The sequence below is a fragment of the Dendropsophus ebraccatus genome, chromosome 4, assembly GCF_027789765.1.
Source record: "Dendropsophus ebraccatus isolate aDenEbr1 chromosome 4, aDenEbr1.pat, whole genome shotgun sequence".
Lineage (NCBI taxonomy): Eukaryota > Metazoa > Chordata > Amphibia > Anura > Hylidae > Dendropsophus > Dendropsophus ebraccatus.
In genome coordinates this window covers 43378735-43396765 of record NC_091457.1, presented here as the reverse complement: position 1 = coordinate 43396765, position 18031 = coordinate 43378735, and the positions used below count along the sequence as shown (strand labels likewise).

Below are 18031 nucleotides of genomic sequence, written 5' to 3'. Positions count from 1 at the left end.
GTTTTTTTTGTTGTGGCCTAGAGTTCTCCTTTAAATGAAGCTTAGGCCTAGGGTCCAGAATGAAAAGTACAAGATTTTTGAATTGTTTTATAATAATAGAAATAGAAAATTAGAAAAATGTTTTAAAAATAAAGACCTGATTCAAAAATGTGTCATTTTCAGTATGTATTAATTATGGTTATGTGTGTGCTCTCATGTTTTTTTATGTTCTGTTTTTATTTTCTGGAGCACTATATGGTGTTATTATTTATTCCCTTTATTGCTGTGTTTCCCATATACACTTGCAGGCCTCCTTTACATTTGCTAGCAAATAAATAAATGAAAATGAACCAGATTTTATATATTTTTTGATTTTATGAACACCTTAAAAATCTGACCCCATTTTTGGCAGATTATGTCAGAAATCTCTAAATGGTTCACAAACTTGCAAGCATTATTTTTTCTAAGAACACGTAAAAAGAACTGTGTTACTTGTTATCATGATAGGCTGCAACAATTTTGGCCAATGTTGCTTGTTGGATGCCGGTTGGATACCAAACAATTATAATGATTTGTGTATTATTATTGGCATCATAAGCTTGACGTGAACAACTATTATTAGGTTTTATGAACGCTCAACATCAATTGTATCTTGTGTTCAGATTTTACAGCATTTATTTCATCTTAGTTCAGATTAATCCAATTAAACTAGTGAGAAGAATTCACTTTTAACGGGTACAATGTTTTTTCCCCCTTGTTTCCACACAGACACCATATTCAGTATGTCATACTTACAACTCAGTTTTGACTTTATACATGGGACTCTGGAGGCTAGAGAACAAGTGACCCTGGGGGAACTCCTAGGCCTCGTCCTGGAAGACAAAATGGCTGGTGATGCTCCAAAGGCAAGGGGATCCTGATACACACAGGTTACACCACATTATCACCAGGAGAAAAGGGGACAGGACCAGAGAATTATCCTTCCTTCCAGGAGGCTGGGAATACTGAGCTCCATGTTTCATCACGGGGTAGCACCCTCTTTGGCTCTAACAATAAACTTCCTGCTGCCAGCGAGGGCTGGAACCAATGCACTGCGGACCTCAATGGCAGCAAAATGTGGCTACCCAATAGCAATGATTTCTATGAATTCTAGACAATAAAAACTTCAGATCAGAACTTCCCCCCCCCCTCAACACAACATTGTTGGTGACTTTTTTTGTTAAAAAAACATTTTTTTTTTTCATTTTTTTTAGCCAAACTCTGAAAAATAACCTATTTAGTGAAAAACGGAATCCAAAATAAAAAAAGGAGGCAACAATCAAAGAAAGCTATAAAGAATCACGGTACGAAGATACGCAGGTGCACCAAAGCGTCATCCCAGCCTGCGAAAGGGAAGATAGAAGGAAAGGGGGTGAGCTTTGAGAAACAGAACACGCACACATACAAACATACGCACAATCACACATTGCTGTACGCACATTGGACACTGACAACCACATACATACAGTAAAGAGCCTGTGGAGCAGAATCCACCCTAAATCTACCTCCATGTTCCATCAAACGGTACATGAAGAGGTGTCTAAGACGCAATAACACAGGTATTGCCTTTATCTCTGCTTTCTATAAAGAAATACGAACCCTGAAAAGAATTCTTGGGTTCATCGCACCTTCGCACCACTACAAAAAGTGAGTTGTTACATTGCTAACCACCTTATGGGCACCATTGTGCTCTTGTGGCTAAAATGTATTTGTAGAAGCCTTGGAAAGTTTGCAGGCTTGGCCACCCAGAGAGAGGTTTCCCGCGGGACGTTCCCGCCCTGCCCTTCTCAGCGTCTCTGTAACACTGTGTTGGGATAGTAGTGCCGCTCCTTATGAGGCCAGAAGGAGAACTGCAGCTGTGTCTGGTATAACAAATATAAGGAGAGTTTTAGAGCACAATCCTTGTGGAGATGCTGCAGACGGCACAGGTTGGCCCAGGGCCATCCTGTTGCCTAAAGTTCCAAGCTGGCGATTCCTTATACAAGCCTGCAGGCTGTGTTTGTGCAGACGGTAAGAGCGTGGCCAATGCATTGGTTTGGTTGGAGGTAACCGAAGACTGCAGGAGATCACAGAGTGCAGAAAAAGCCATAAGCTCAGGCCTTGAGTTGGTGCCATTGTGCTACAGCTGTTCTTGGATGAGAAATCATGTCTTTCCAGTGCTTCACCTCTCCAGGACCACTCTTCCAAGACAGGTAGATCTGCAGAGAGATGGCCAACAGTTAGAGGATACTAATATTTTCTTGCATATTTAACATACAATCTAAAGTTTTTGTAGTACTTGACTAGGCTTTGCTGGTCAAGAGATGGGACTCTTGTATGTTTCCGAAAAAGCTGTAATAGAGCTATCAATTGACATCCCACTGTGAGTATGTGCGTTAAACCCCTGTCTCCCATAGCCCCGCAGCCCGCCACTGAGAGCATACATTACCTGCTTGGCGACGTGGCTGCATGTCAGGCTCCCGACTCTGGTCCCGCTCAGCCAATCAGCGCTGCCATGCACTGATTGGCTGAGCGGGACTGGAGCCGGGAGTCTGCCATGCAGCTGTGTCGCCGAGCAGCGGACGGCAGGGGGTTAACGCACATACTCACAGTGGGATTTCAATCCCGCTGCGAGTATGTGCTTATAGGGATTAATGGGACTGGATCCGCAGCGGATGTCGCTGCGAATCCGCAGCATAAAATCCTCTGCGGATCCAGTAGGTGTGAAGGCACCCTCACAAACTGTTAAATGGCCTTAACCTTTTCACGACCATGGATCATTGATTCCTCAATGCCCATGTTGTTTTGGACTTTGGCTTATGGGATCACAATGATCCCATAAGCTGAAGTCCCTAGCTCTGCCCCCTCTCCTCTGTCCCCTGCCGCTGTTACAAGCTTGTAACAGCACAGAGCCCCGATGGTTACCTCTACAGAGAGAAAATTCTCTGTCTGAAGCTCGTGCCGACCACAGTATCTATAGGGTTAACTGTCAGTATGGCTCCGGCGCTGACAGTTGCAGCGGGTCCCGCCTATCACTGCCTGCCTGGACCCGCCGTGGATGACACCGTCACAGCTTCTGTGCTTGTGTCATCCTGCATGGTAAATTAACATTGCTGCAGCTTTGGGCATAGGCTGCAGCGACGTTAATTTACTGTGCGTCAGGAGGGGGTTAAGTATTGTAATAGATTATTCACAGTCCCTTCTACTTTTCTGACCACAAAACTGAAAGACACAGCCGCATGTTAATTTCTTTCTTGTCCTTCTTAATATTCCACTACAGACTTCAGTTTTCCCATTTTTAATATATCTCTTCCTAATGCTAATCCACTCACAGCTCCCTCATATTTGGCATCCAATTAACACATCTGTCTTCTCTCCAATCCAAGCAAAATGCTGCGGTTACCCTCCTCATCTGTCATTGTGTAATGCAAATCCCTTCACTTGCCTTGCCATGTATTCCTTTACAATCCCCCACTCTCCTATATAAATCCCTTAAAGACATTTTATATTCAGACCCGGGTCCTTTCAGGCCAATTACTTATAATGAAAATGGGTACAAAAATACTCCATGTAAGAAGTGACAACTACTTCTGCCTTGGGAAGTGATTAATAGTTAGTCTACTAAAAGTTTCATTGTTATTGCTCACCCTTCACTGTCATGATGTTCTATCTGGAGTGTCCCTGCGAGGCGATGTCCATCTTGTGCAATGAACCAACATGCTTTACAATGCAAATCTCAAAAACTTCTTGCACCTACTATTCCCTCTTCTATCGTTATATTTGGGTACCTCTAATTAGAAGAAGAGCAGGGGATCTTAATACTTCTTTAGAGCAATGGCTCCCATCGCACTTACCTTGCCAATTACATCATTACGACTAAGCTTGTCTTTGTCCATGACAGTAATGATGATAGTCGTCTCCCTAAGTTTCTCGGTGGGAATATCGAAGATGAAAGATTCATTAAAAATAGGATTTAAACACCGCTTCATGACCACTGTTTTCTTCTTCTCAACCCTCTTATCTTTATACATGAGCCAAACTTTAACATAAGGGTCTGGGGAGAATAAAAGGGACATAATCAATAATAGATTTTCACATCATTTTTTGTTCTGTTTCACCAATCTATTCTCTTTACCATAAGAGGCAAACATAGAAAAGGCATGATTAAGACTGCTTGAGTGCAGTAGAAATGCGCTGGATTTGCTCCTGGTGATGACATGTACAAATATGGATCCACTTTAATGTCTGATGATCAATGAAGAAAAGACTAATCTTCCACACTCATGGGTCTGGAATTGTTTGTCAACAAATACAAGGGCCCCATATCAAAAATATGGCCCCAGAATTGTAAAGTGCTGCGGAATCGGTTGGCGCTATATAAATAAAAATGATTATTATTATTATTATGGCCCAATGTGGGATCATATCACCACTTCCCTATTTTAACAGATCGGTATAGCACATTGTGTTATTTATGGAAGGGTGGAGCCCTGCCATTGTTCACATTATCTATAGGGAAGGGATACAGCCAAGCTAAGCTATAGACTTCCTTCTTGATGCAGACTCTGTCTGGATGGTATGAATGAACTTGCTTCTGACCATACTGGGCCATTTTTTAAGAGGATGTGCCTCTTAGATTTTTTTTTATTACTGGGCACAGCCAGATGGTCTGCATAGCATGGTCTACAGCACTGTACTCTGACCCAGGAAATCTCCCTCACCTTCCGAATCATAGCAGATCCACTTCAGGCTGGGGCTTGCATCAGGGGACAGGACTGTGGACTTAATCTCTTCACAGCTATAACACCTCTCTCCTCAGACAGAAAGTGCTGCTATACTGTGCTCACCCTATACCCTGCTGATTCCTTGCTGCAGTCTCTGTCATCCCTTGTGTTTCCTATCCTCTCCATTCCTGCTATAAACTGCCTGCACTTACACTCAGCTATCCACACTACTGCTATAATCTGCCCGCACTTTTTTTTTATTCTTATGCACTTACTATACATTATACACCACATGCTGAATGCTATACTGTACAGTAACCTATAATATGACATATCCAGCTTCTAAATGTTTGTTTCATTTGTTTGACATTTTATTCGGAATAATAAATCATTATTTTTGGGGTGTGGAAACAATTGTCTGCATTTCAATGATTTCTTATGGGAAAATTTGTTTTGGTTTAAGATTTGGATTACAAGCACAGTCATATTGCAACCTGGATCACAGACGTCCCTACCAGGTGTACAACAATGATCTTCAGGTCAGGACATATCATGCTCCAAAAAAAAAAAAAGAAAATTTTTTTACCATAATAAAAATCAGATCTTATTATAAGGCTTAGTGGCCAAAATGCAAACTGCAAGATTTCAGTATTATTATTATTATTATTATTATTATTATTATTATTATTATTATTATTATATAGACAGTAACATGGAAAATTACAAAAAAAAAAATCACAGATTCTCAAAATATACATTTATCATAAAAACTTGGTTTAAACAATAAGTTATTTTCTGATGAAACATTTCCTTTAAGGGTGTCACCTACACAAAGTACACATTTTGTGAGCGGAGCCAAGTTCCTAATGTATTAGATGCATTCATTAGACGCTATAGACAAATCTGGCATGTAAGCCCTGTAGATTTAATATTACCAATTTGTTCCATATGGTGACTGCAATGACACGTTGCTCTTAGTCCAGGATAATGCTGGCACAGGCGGCATTTGGCAGCAGAAGTATTTAATAAAATAGAGGTAGCAAATCAAGAAGCCCTTTAAAAAGTCTCCTGTGTGACAGCATACAGTTCTAGAGAAAACTAACATCCATATGCTTTTCTTTCAGCTTTGGTTCTAACTTCTATCACATGTCATATTATCAGGGCATTCTCCACAAGAAGCATTGCTTTACCACATAATACAGTGCTTCACAGAGACACCATATGGGGCCACACAGTGTCAGCAGACATTAGGGACAATTTCAGGCTGTCTGGCCCTGGGCAGAATTTAAAAGTGGGGCTTCAAGTGTTCAAATATTGCGCCATAACATAGTCACAGATGGCAGCCTGAGGGCAGCATTACTTGAAATAACCAAATATTATACATGTGTAGTAACACATAGAAGTACTCATAGAGATTATATAAGTATAAAAGGGGTTATTAGGGATTAGAAAAAACCTTCCCTAGGTGTGTGTGTGCTGTTACAGTCTTCTCCATTTACTTCAATAGATGTGAGCTGTAAACTACAACCAAACTGAGGACGAGAGTGGTGCTGTTTCTGGAAGAAACTAGGCATGTTTTTCTAAGCCTTAATTACACCGTTTATAGTATAACTAGCAGCGGACCTTGCCACCAGCTAGTTGCAGCTAGTTTTACTCATAAAGGCTGCCCTAGGAGTGCCCCAGCTCCCCAACTTTCATGCATCATAGCAGATGAAGGATGCCCGATTGGGAATGGGGCCCCTGGGTAAATGCCCTGTTTGCCCCCTCTTAGGCTGGCCCTGATAGAGATCACATTTCAAATTAGGTTAAAACCTCATTGGCATAAAGGCTTTTTTGAGTCCTTGTAGCCTTTTACTATGTAGCCTTAGGCAGGGCCGGCGTCAGCACAGGGCTTACCCGGGCAAGTGCCAGGGCCTACAGCGCCTCTAGGGGCCCAGATAGGGGGAGGGGCCCAGAACTCTGATGTACAGCCCCCTTACTGTAGTGCAGGGTGAGTGCTGAACATCAGAAGACAGGAGAAAGGATCAGGACTTGAACAGTGAGAGAAAAGGATGAAGGACCTGATCACACTACCCGCAGGTCCTCAACCTTACAGTGTGGACAGAGAGGAAGTGGGAGAAGACTGAGCTGTAAGTGCTGTGTGTATGTATCATGTGTCAGTCAGTAATGTGTGTCAGTTAGTCAGTCAGTCAGTCAGTCATGTGTCAGTCAGTCAATCAGTCAGTCAGTCATGTGTGACAGTCAAGTCAGAAAGTGTGTGTCAGTTAGTAATGTCTTTGTCAGTAATGTGTTAGTATGTGTTCCTCAGTCAGTCAGTAAGTCAGTCAATCAGTCATGTGTGTCAGTCAAGTCAGTAATGTGTGTCAGTGTGTGTCAGTCAGTAATGTGTGTCAGTCAATCAGTCATGTGTGTCAGTCAAGTCAGTAATGTGTGTCAGTAAGAGTGTTCTTCAGTAATCTGAGTCAGTAAGTGTGGGTGTCAGTAAGCGTGTGTCAGTAATGTGTGTTTGTGTATGTAAGTGGGGTCTCAAGTGATTGTGCCAGCTGTGGTTATGTTGCCCAAGGGCTTGCAAAAGCCTGGAGCCAGCACTGGCCATAGGCACTCTATGAGCCACCATATGGTGCTTCCTACAGCACTGTATTATGTATTCTCCCCTGGAGGCATTTCACGTGAAATTTTAATCATAATGAGATACAGTAGTGCCCCACACATCTCTATGGGGTGTAGAGAACGGTAGTATGCGTGTATGCATAAGGCCTAATGCTGTGACACAGTTACACAGAGAAAACAAAAATGGCTGCCAAAGCTCCTGTATTAGATGAAACAGCTGCTACTAAATATAATCTGCACAATTATGATGGATCACATCTACACTGCATCTAAAGTTTTAATGGGTTTTCAGGTTCATCTTGGATAAACCAATAAAGCAATAGGGGAATTACATTTAGGATTGAGGTTTACCTCACTGACTTATGAGGCATAAAATGCAGCTTCCCATGTGCAAGTAACAAGTAGGCGTTGTGAATCTCCTGTTTTCACAGTCTACTACATTTATAAGTAAAATTTTACACTAAATTGTATTGGGGAAGCTAATGCATTCCCAATGGGAGGTAAATGTAAGATATTACATGAAAATGTATATGCGTCTATTGCTCTGTTAGCTGCCTTCAGCTTATCCATTAATAGCCATCGCCTTGTCTGCGCATAATCTTGAAGAAGTAGAGATTTATAGCATATGCACAGGATTTTGAAGTGACCAGTTGACCTACTGATGTGTACGGTGGCTCCTCATTCTACCCCGACATCAGAGAGTTGGGGGAGAGAAGGATAGGGCATATCTTCATCAGAGAGGGAAAAGTTGAACAAGGCCTCCTTAGCATTAATCTAATTCCCAAATGTCCACGCAATTGGTTTGCCCCCCCCAACCTCAGTACCGACACTTTAAAAGGGGAGCGAGGGAGGCCAATTTTTGCCCAGCCAGCCCCAGGTGCATTATTGCCCTCCAAAGCTTTCCACCCCTCATCTGAGTTAAGCACCAGACCAACAACAAAACCTCTCCTGGGATGATATAGATCCAATGCACCACCCATAGACATTTGGGTAACTCTATGCTGTATTACGGTGGTATTCTGGATATAGACCTCACACAGCTAAACACTGTGTAGAAAACACAAAATGTCATTGGCTTTGACATGTTGAACTGAGACTCTCTTCGCCATTAAAGGGGATGCCAGGGGGTCAGTATTTTTTAATATATTGCTGCTGGTGCATAAAAAACAATAAATATGTTATCCTTGGTGTCCCCCTTTGGTGTCGCTGGTATCCCCCTTAAACTGCAGGGCCTCCACTTTTGAAACAAAATCATTTTGGGAGCGACAGCCTGCTCAGCTAATCACTGACTGAGACAGGACAGCCCAGCGCCCAGTAATTGACTGAGCAAGCTGTCTCTCCCGAGACAAGTTTGTCTTTGAAGGGGAGCCTCCGCGGTCAGCGGGGGACACTGGTGACACCAGAGAAGGACACCAAGGATAACATGTTTATTGTTTTATATGCACCAGCAGAAATATAATAAAAAAGGCAGGCTGCCGAACAACCCATTGAAGTGCATGTGCCATGTTGGCCCCTTTTAAACTTTTGTTTTTACTTTTTAACTGTGCCCATAAGAAGACTTAAAGGGAACTAATTAGCCCAGTTGGGCTGATTTGGTTCTCTGGAGCTCAGAATAAAGCTCTTGTGCAGCTTCCGTACTGGCCGCGGCTGCAGCAGCAGCTTTATACGCGAGAAAATTAAGTTTAATTCCCCCCGTGTACAGCAGGGAGAGACGCAGCAGGTAGTCAACTGGATGGCTCCGCGTCTGGTCACCGCGCTCTCCCTGTCATATATGGGTGGTCGCCAAACAATTAAAGGGAATCTAAATTGTACAATATATTACTTTATTATCCACTACTTTATCTTGCATTTCTCCAGACTTTAGGTTTACTGGCCCTTTAAGAAACCTTACATTTTTTGAATATGACTAATCTTTCATAAATACATTCCATACATCTATTGTACTTTTTTTTTTTTTATAAACTGTGAACTTTCTGCCAAGATTTGCTAATATTAATGCACAGTACAAACCAGTAGAGTTGTTGGCTATTATGTTCCATGTCAGTACTGTTCTGTTCTACCACTCTAGCTCTGGGTATGGGAGGGCTGGTTGATTATATAGGAGGTATGTTCCTTGTCCTTGATAATAATAGGCTTTTTGAAAAATCTGTATAAAAGCAAATGTGAAAAGGGTTTTGTTTGAGGTTTGTACAGACCTGAAGTGCCCCCGATATCCATGGCTTTTAAATTCCGAGCTTTGATGATGTTGACAATGATTGAGTTTGCTGAGGGGTTATAACAGAGCGACAGCAGCAATTCACCTCGGCTTCCCTGCAATATACATACAACATGAAATCAGCAAGAAGAGAATTGTCATCAGCGTTAATTTTGCCTTAGATGAATGTGATTGACAGACGTTTGAAGGACAAATAGTTTGTAATGTACCAAAGAAATAAATGTCATTGGGTAGGTCCCAAGTGGCTTCTTTCTGCCCCTATAACTAAACAGGGAGTAATATATCAATCAAGACTAGTGGGGTGGAGAGAAACCAATGGGGACTGTCCCAATAAATCATGGTTCAGGCTGCATGAAAAAGATGACAAGTTCTTTTTAAAGGAATTTCTGATGGATTTATATGGAATATAGGTTGATGCTTCAATAAATAAGGGCAGCATAAATTAGAAATGCTGAACAAAATGATGTATGACTTATTCAGTTCAACCCTTCCCCTAATATGCAGGAAAATAGGCTTTGTGTTACATCACTCTCTCCACCCTCCAGCTGCTGATTGACAGCTGTTTGCCTATACACAGAATAGATAGATGACTGACAATCAGTGGCCGGTGGACAGAAAGAGCTTGTGCTCATGAATATCAAAGACTACTGAGCACACGCTCATAATGGAGTTCTTGTTACTCAGGAGTGTATCTTTGAGTCAGCTGTACAAAACAATGTAAGTGATACATCATTCTGCTCAATTTATCTTCTTTGATCTTGTTGGGATCTTTGTTTACTTTTCAAAAGCATTGGTGTGTCACATGGTGAGCACAAGATTGCTGCAACCAATCATTGGCCACAGAGGTCACAGCTTTGTTTACCTTCCAGGACTGATTATGTTCTGTGGCGTGTAACTGGTATAATCAGATACCTTAACATAGATTACAGCTAGTACAGCATATGACTCCTAAGGCTGAAGGCCCTATTCCACAGAAAGATTATCAGCCGTTACGGATGAAAATCGTCCCGTGGAATAGAAGGCAACGATCAGCCGAAATCGTTCATGTCGGCTGATTGTTGCGTCGTTTGTCTTTCAAACCTGTTGAAAGACAAACGACTCATACAGCAACGATCTGCTGCCGTTGCTCCATGGAATAGGAGCGGCAGCAGCAGACTGCTGCTGTATGCTATGGGCTGCCCGGACGATCTGCCCGCACCTCTCCACGGCCCCTCCTGGATTCACCAGCTCGCTGCTGCCGCGTGGAATAGTGGCGGCAGCGAGCAGGGAACGAGGAGCAAACGAGCGCTAATAGCGCTCGTCTCAGTTGGCCCATGGACTAGCTTGAGACTAGCTTCAATGGCCAAGTATTTATGCAGAATACCTGGAAAGTAATCAGCTTCTGGAAAGTAATTAAGTAAGCAAACGTCAGGGGGACGAGTGTAGCATCATTGGAGGATTTACCTTAAAGCGTGGTCTGACCCCTAGGGATGGGGGATACCAAGCTCAGATGGGAATACTCCTTTAAGTACTGTATTTTGCCCAGAGAAGTGTCAATAGGCTAATATAGTCTCTAAGAAGTCAGTAAAATCTCTCCTTCAAAGGCCACTGACAATTATAAAAGCTGCATTCAAAGATCTGTGTTGCCAGCCTGTACTACCTAGGCCTCTTTAATACTACTAGTACAATAAAATTCTTATTTGTCATTTAATCCTTTGCACACTAATGATGAGATGACTCTGATGACACTATTCCAGTCTGCACAGCAAAGGTGAACAATGAATTGTACAGTAAAGCGACATATTAGCCTTTTGTGTGTTCTTTAGTGGCTTTTATAAAAACAGGAAAACTTAAAGAGTACCTGCCATGTAAAAGGTTATTGATTACAGCGGGACTTACTGCTGAGACCTGCTGTTAGGAGATATAGTCAGGGCCATATTTACCACTAGGCACCCATGGTCCAGTGCCTAGGGCAGCAGCTTGCAGGGGGGCAGCACCAGGGAGCAGGGGGAAAAAAAGCAACTTTTTTTTTTTTTAGTCTCACACTTCCCGTTCAGACTTACCAGTAAATCTGGTGTCTTTTTGAGGGGGAGGTATGGTCAGGTCTGGTGTGGCGGTGTTGTTCAGGTCTGTTATGGCTGTGATGCCTGGAGCTATTACCTACCAATCTACCAATCCTGTGGTGAGAATTCCTTTAGACGATATGCAGACTGCTCTGACCATTGATTCCATGTGGAAATTAATGCAATTCAGACAATGTCTCTACATGTAGAGATATGCATGTGGCCGAAGCCATACTCCCCAAGATGGGCGTCTTCCCATCTAGTGCCCAGGGCAGCAGCAGCTGTTAACACGGCCCTAGATATAGCTGTGGAGAGAGTGTGGCAGCAGCGCCATCCACTCCCTGCCCGTATTTCTGTAACAGACAATTCCGACAATCTAAAAGACTGCATTCTGAATCTATAAGACTGCATTGTCAGAATTAGTGGCTGGCGGGGGAGTGGATCACACTGCTGCCGTGCTCTCTTCCCCGGCTATATCTCCAGATCACAGCAGGTCTCAGCAGTGAGACCCGCTGCCTTGATGACTTGAAAAGTTATTTTTCTTGACAGATTTTTTTTCATATGGATATTACATAAACAATGTAAGAAAAAAACTCCTGCTTTAGATAAAACTGTTTTTTATTTTATTTAAATAACATTTGTCCCTAAAATAAAAAAATAAATTCATCAGTGAAAAGTCTTGGACTCTTACTCTTAAAAATTCTATTCAGCTGTTACATAGTTATAACAGTTTTTTCTTGCTGATTTTCCCTAAAATGACAATTGCTTTGTTTTTTTCCTGCCATTAGAGCACTTAAAGGGGTTTTCATACATCAGTCTGAGATTCATGAATTGCAAATCTGCCCAGTTACAAAGTGGTAAAACTCCATTCCCTGTTACAATACATAACTAAGCACATCCAGGAGTCTTGACAAGTTGGCAAATCAAAGCCATATTGAGATGAGCGAACCGGGTTCGGGTTCGAGTCGATCCGAACCTGAATGTTCAGTATTTGATTAGCTGGGGCTGCTGAAGTTGGATAAAGCTCTAAGGTTGTCTGGAAAACATGGATACATCCAATGACTATATCCATGATTTCCACATAGCCTTAGGGCTTTATCCATCTTCAGCAGCCACCGCTAATCAAATGCCGAACGTTCGGGTTCGGATGGACTGGAGCATGCTCGAGGTTCGCTCATCTCTAGTTATTACCCATATTGGTTACATGCCACCTATAGTATATTTACTGGTAGTATAGGTGCACATGCCCTTTGTTTCTTAAGTATTCATGCATCTTTCTTAAGGTACTCACTATGGAAGGGGAGGGGGGGGGGGGATTTATCATGCCTTACCCAATGTCTTACCCTTACCTTACCCATTGTCATGCGGCAGTCTCAGGAATCTATACTAGTTCTGGGCTGGTGTAGATGTTTTGCCATGATTTATACCTGGTCACCACACAGGGTGTTTGTCAGGGAAAAGTCACAGATTATTTCGCAAACCAGCTTGGAGAACTTGGGAAAGCCTCTCTAACACTTTGCACTGAAGAATAAAAGGAATGTTCTATTTTCTGGAAGTGCAAATATATGAAAGACACCAAGGGGGAAAAGTAACAATTTCCACTGTGCCAGATTTTCTAAGGCTCTTGGTAAATCTGGCCAGCCTGAAGCGGGCCCCAAAAATCTAAGGCTGCTCCGGAGCATTGGTAGATTTTCAGCATGATTTACTCCAGCTAGTGGGCATAAATCATAATAAATCAGAAGCAGGATGAAGCCACACCTCCTCTCTGCCTTGCCTTCCCCCTCCCCCGCCTGCCCTTTAGGTGAGCCAGGCTAATACTTAAAAATAAATGCACATCTTTGCTCAGAGCACCCTCTCTGTGATTATTTTCAAGTATTTACCTGCCGCAGAATTGATGAATATGGCCCCATGAGTTTCCTTGAGCTAACAGCTATCTAACAGTGTCAGCAGTGTAATGTGAATTGCAGACACGGTAAGATACAACAGTAAAATAGGTACAAAACATAGCAGTATTTTAAATCTAATAGTGCACTACATTAAAACAAATGTACCTCAAAGCAATTCTGTACCCACAATCTGACCCCCCCAAACCGCTTGTACCTTCGGATAGCTGCTTTAATCCAAGATCTGTCCTGGGGTCCGTTCGGCAGGTGATGCAGTTATTGTCCTAAAAACCATCTTTTAAACCTGCAGCCCTGGGTCAAAAGGCTGTGGCTTACAGTGTCTGTGCCCTATATTTGCACCACCCCTCCGTCCCTTCTCCCAACCCTCCTTATCATTAGGAATGCCACTGGAACATTTTCTCCTGTCTGAACATTGCATAGGTGCCTTAACGATCCAGCCCATGTGCCGGGCTGACACAACTGATGAATAGTAGAAAATCTGCCTGGGGCATTCCTAATGATTAGGAGGGTCGGGAGGAGGGACAGAGAGGTTGTGCCAGCCTAATGCATACACAATCTAAACCCCGGCCGTTGGGCACAGGGCTACAAGTTTAAAAGTTGTTTTTTAGGACAATACCTGCATCACCTGCCAAACGGACCTCAGGACAGATCTTGGATTAAAAGCAGCTATCTGAATGTACAAGCGGTTTGGGGGTGTCAAATTGTGGGTACAGAGTTGATTTAAGTGTAGCGTATCAATAGAATGGCACTGCTGCGGGGAAGCCAGCGCCAGTCTCCATTAATTCTAATGGAGCTGTGTCACAGAGGGGCGGGGGTTTCTTCCCACTGGGGGCTGGCTGGCCTACCTCCAGTGTTTCAGCCCGGGCCGGTGCCCAGTAATAGACCGTCGCTGTGAGTGGGAAACGGGCCGGTTCAAAAAGGACCACAGAACTGGCTTTCCTGCGCTGCCGCCATTCTATTAATATGCTACTCTTAAAGTAAATGTACCTGATGGTACATTCGCTTTAAAGTCTTAAGAGAATCAGCCAACTGTGAACACACTGTAAAAAAATATTTCCTTTTTACAGTGTATGAACAGACTGACAATTTTCCATAGACTTTAATGTAGCACACCTATTTTACTGATTGATTTTAATTCACTGTGTGTGAACATAGCCTGAGGCTGTATTATAGAATTCAGCTTCCCTGATACTTCTGTCTATCACCCAGTCTTAAAGGGACTTGCACCACTTCAGCTTTCCTCTACAGTGGGTTGTGTAAGCAGATGTGGCATTTAGGTACTCTATCATATTGTGATTTGGGTACTTGGTATTCTGCACAAAGAGGCAGACTTACTTCTCTTATTTCTGCACATTATAGGTAATATTTTCGGGTAGAATACTGGCAGCACTGCATCCTATATTCTTAGTTTCAGCCAAGCCACTATTTTGCCTCAGGACTTCACAGACATTTGTCTGCCCTCAATCCTCTTCTATGTAAAACACTGTGTGCCTCTGTGAATAATGTGCACATCCCGTCTGTACATTGCAATGGCTTGTGGGTAACTATTCCTAAATGCTTATTAGATGCTCTGTGCAGTGTCAGTGTTGCTTTTGTACATTACGTGTGAAGTCCTGTTAATTGCACGGCTGCTGTAGTGCTGGTCCGGGCCTGCTCTGTGTAATGGGATTTTACCAGCCACCATTGGCAAGCACGTGCTCCGCTCTCTAGATTTCTGGCTTTGTTTCAGGCTCACACAGATCTTACAGGTGATATCAATATGCAGAGCGAGGGCATACAATTATATCTGTAGTGGAGACACGAGCATACAATGTAGCATGCTCAGTTCTCTGGGTGCCATCGGGCTAATGGCTTTTCACTGCCTGTAATTATATGTTGTGATAAAGCATGAAGCTTTACAAAGGGGAGGGAGGGGGAAATGGGAAATAATAGGCACGACAATTAGGCAACTATCTAATTTGTGTTATTGATACGCTATATGCAAAGAGTTAGATTGGTAAACCTGAGTGTGTCATTGTAAGACCGCTAGTGATACAGTTATATGAGTGCCTGACAACATACTTCTACTGCTCGATTATACCACACATGTGGTCCAGACACCAAGAAACTACTGTCGCAAGAGATGAGCAAATTATGGACGTATTGCCAGTGTCGGACTGGCGTATCTGGAGCCCACCAGAGGAAATGATCCTGGGGGCCCACCAAGAACCAGTGAGAAATGACATGTCAGTCAGTGTTAGTGCACGTTCTAAATCTGGGGGCCCACCGGAGGATTCTCTGGTCCTCTAGTGGGCCAGTCCGACACTGCGTATTACCATGAGTGAGGTGAGCTGCTGTCTCCTTTTTTCCTTATACTGTGCTTGGTAAACCTTTGTCTGCCTCTCTAGCCAGCAGGGTCAAACAGACCCACCGCAGTAAACGTAGCAAAGGTCCACAGCATACCGATAAAAAAAACCTTCCTTTATTATATCCACAGATAAAATCAGAAATCCATAGGTACAGAAGTCTGTGATTTTTTTAATTTTTATAGACCCATCGCAGTACCACAGGAACTCCTCCGGTACCAGAGAGCTCCTCTTACAATACAATAATGGACACCTAAGGTCCAACAAAAAAGTCAAAAACAGAAAAGGTAATTGAAAAGGTCAAAACACATGGATAGTGATCCAAAAAAGATAACTGCAGCTCAACTTCCATTGAAGTTGATGGTATCCTACTAATCAGCACTTTATGGTCTATTGTGTGTGTATAGATATAGACCATCAGTCATATAGTTTCGGAAAACCCCTTTAACAATGAGGTCTCTCTTTTTTTCTATCTTTCTTTTTTTCTCTCTAATCTTTGTTGCACTATACACAAGCACATTGAATGTCCTTTAACTATACTGCTTTGTACAGATAGATTAGAACTGTTTTCTGGCTGCATTTCTGTTTCTCCTACCATTCCCAGCTGGATTTCTTCCAATCTGAGTTTCGAGTCTAGCCCTCTACTTACAGAGATTTAACTAAAGTGGATAATAACCAGCTTGAAGCCAGCAAAAGTGCCAAGCATGTCATCTCCCTAATTCTTCAAGGAAACTCTTTGTCTAGCATATCCTCTCTTGTCATGGACTTTTGTTTTTTTTGGACTTTTCTGTTTTCTAATCTATTGCCATCCCATATTGCGCCTGTCTTAAAGAGGATTTATTATGTAAGAACAACATTTTACAGAGACAAAGCTTGGATGTAATAAACTTGGTGCAAAAGCTGCTCTATAGCTCTATGTCCAACTAACTGCTAACACGTTCTACCTATAGAAAGGGAATAAATAGATTTGAACCCTGTTGGTTTTTCTATGCCTGCAACCCCTATGGCTATGCCACAGTCCTTTTATCCTAAAATCTTATAACATTTCATAGGGGTTAGAAGAACATGACTAGCTTCTGCCTTAAGCCCCTTTTACACGGGCCGACATAGAGGATCAAACGAGCGCTGTCAGGGCTCGTTTGCTCCTCGTTCCCTGCAGGGGAGGCTGCGGGGAGGTGCTGGGGGGGAGGCTGTCTGCAGGGTGGGGGGGGGGGGCCCATAGAGGATAGTGGCGGTCTGCTGCCACCGCTCATGTTCCGCGGAGCGACGGAAGCAGATCGCTGCTATCACAGTCATGTTGAAAGACAAACGACTGCAACGATCAGCCGACATCGTTCATGCCGGCTGATCGTTGCCTTCTATTCTATTACGTCCGTAGCGGTGGATATCGGCCGAATACAGACAATAATCGCTCCTTGTAATAGGGCCTTTAGAAGAGGCTATCTTTGTTAGATAACCCTTTAATTAGACCCCTAACTCCATTGGACAAATACATATATCTGTACATAAAGACAGGAATGAAAATAAAAAGGAAATACTAAAAAGAACAATAAAAAAAGGAAATATTATAAGGGTAGATTAGATTAACCTTATGGTCTTTTTCTCTGTTTCTAATAAACCATGTAATACGGCGTCTGATAACATAATCTTTAGTGTTTGTTGTACTTTTCCTTCCAGCTAATACACATCAGCCAGTGACTTGCAGCTCTGCAAGTGATCGCCCACCCAGCCAATCAGTGACTGGGGCAGGACACTGCCCCAGTCACTGACTGGCTGAGCAGGGCCATGATGTTTTAGCTGGTGAAGCTGGGTACATGACATACCCGGTTTCCAGCAAAAGAAGAAGACAGCCAGCTAATGTGAAGGGGGCCTGGTACCGGCGCATCGGAGGCACAAGGATGGGTGAGTTCAGTTTTTTGTAATTTTCCTGTCCCCACCAGTCTGCCATCAGTTATTGTCCTTCCGTGGGACTTCTCATTTAAAGGGGTGTTCTGGTATAAGAAAATTGTAGTTAAATTAAACTCACCCAAGGCACATAACTTACTAATAAAGTGCTATCACATGTTGTATTGGCTTCAGCATGTTTTTCCTAAAGTAAAATTGGGTAGTTCTCTCATTATTAGTGTAGTATTGTACCAGTGGCTTCCTGGCTCCTCCCTTAAGAGGTGTGGCTGAATCTTGTTTCTGAGTTTAA

The 18031-nt window shown here is 42.8% G+C and overlaps 1 protein-coding gene across 6 annotated transcripts in view; it reads right to left on the bottom strand.

Annotated features, from left to right (window-relative positions):
- Positions 1 to 624: 624 nt before the first annotated feature.
- SYT7 (synaptotagmin 7) overlaps positions 625 to 18031 on the bottom strand; it is a 289629-nt gene continuing 272222 nt past the window's right edge. For all 6 annotated transcript variants that reach the window (XM_069965682.1, XM_069965683.1, XM_069965687.1 and 3 more), the window contains 3 exons: positions 9527 to 9641; positions 3852 to 4051; positions 625 to 2216 (listed from right to left, as the gene is read on the bottom strand). In XM_069965682.1, the coding sequence (XP_069821783.1) occupies positions 2112 to 2216; positions 3852 to 4051; positions 9527 to 9641 (420 nt within the window). In that variant the 3' untranslated portion in view covers positions 625 to 2111. The remainder of the gene's footprint in view (positions 2217 to 3851; positions 4052 to 9526; positions 9642 to 18031) is intronic.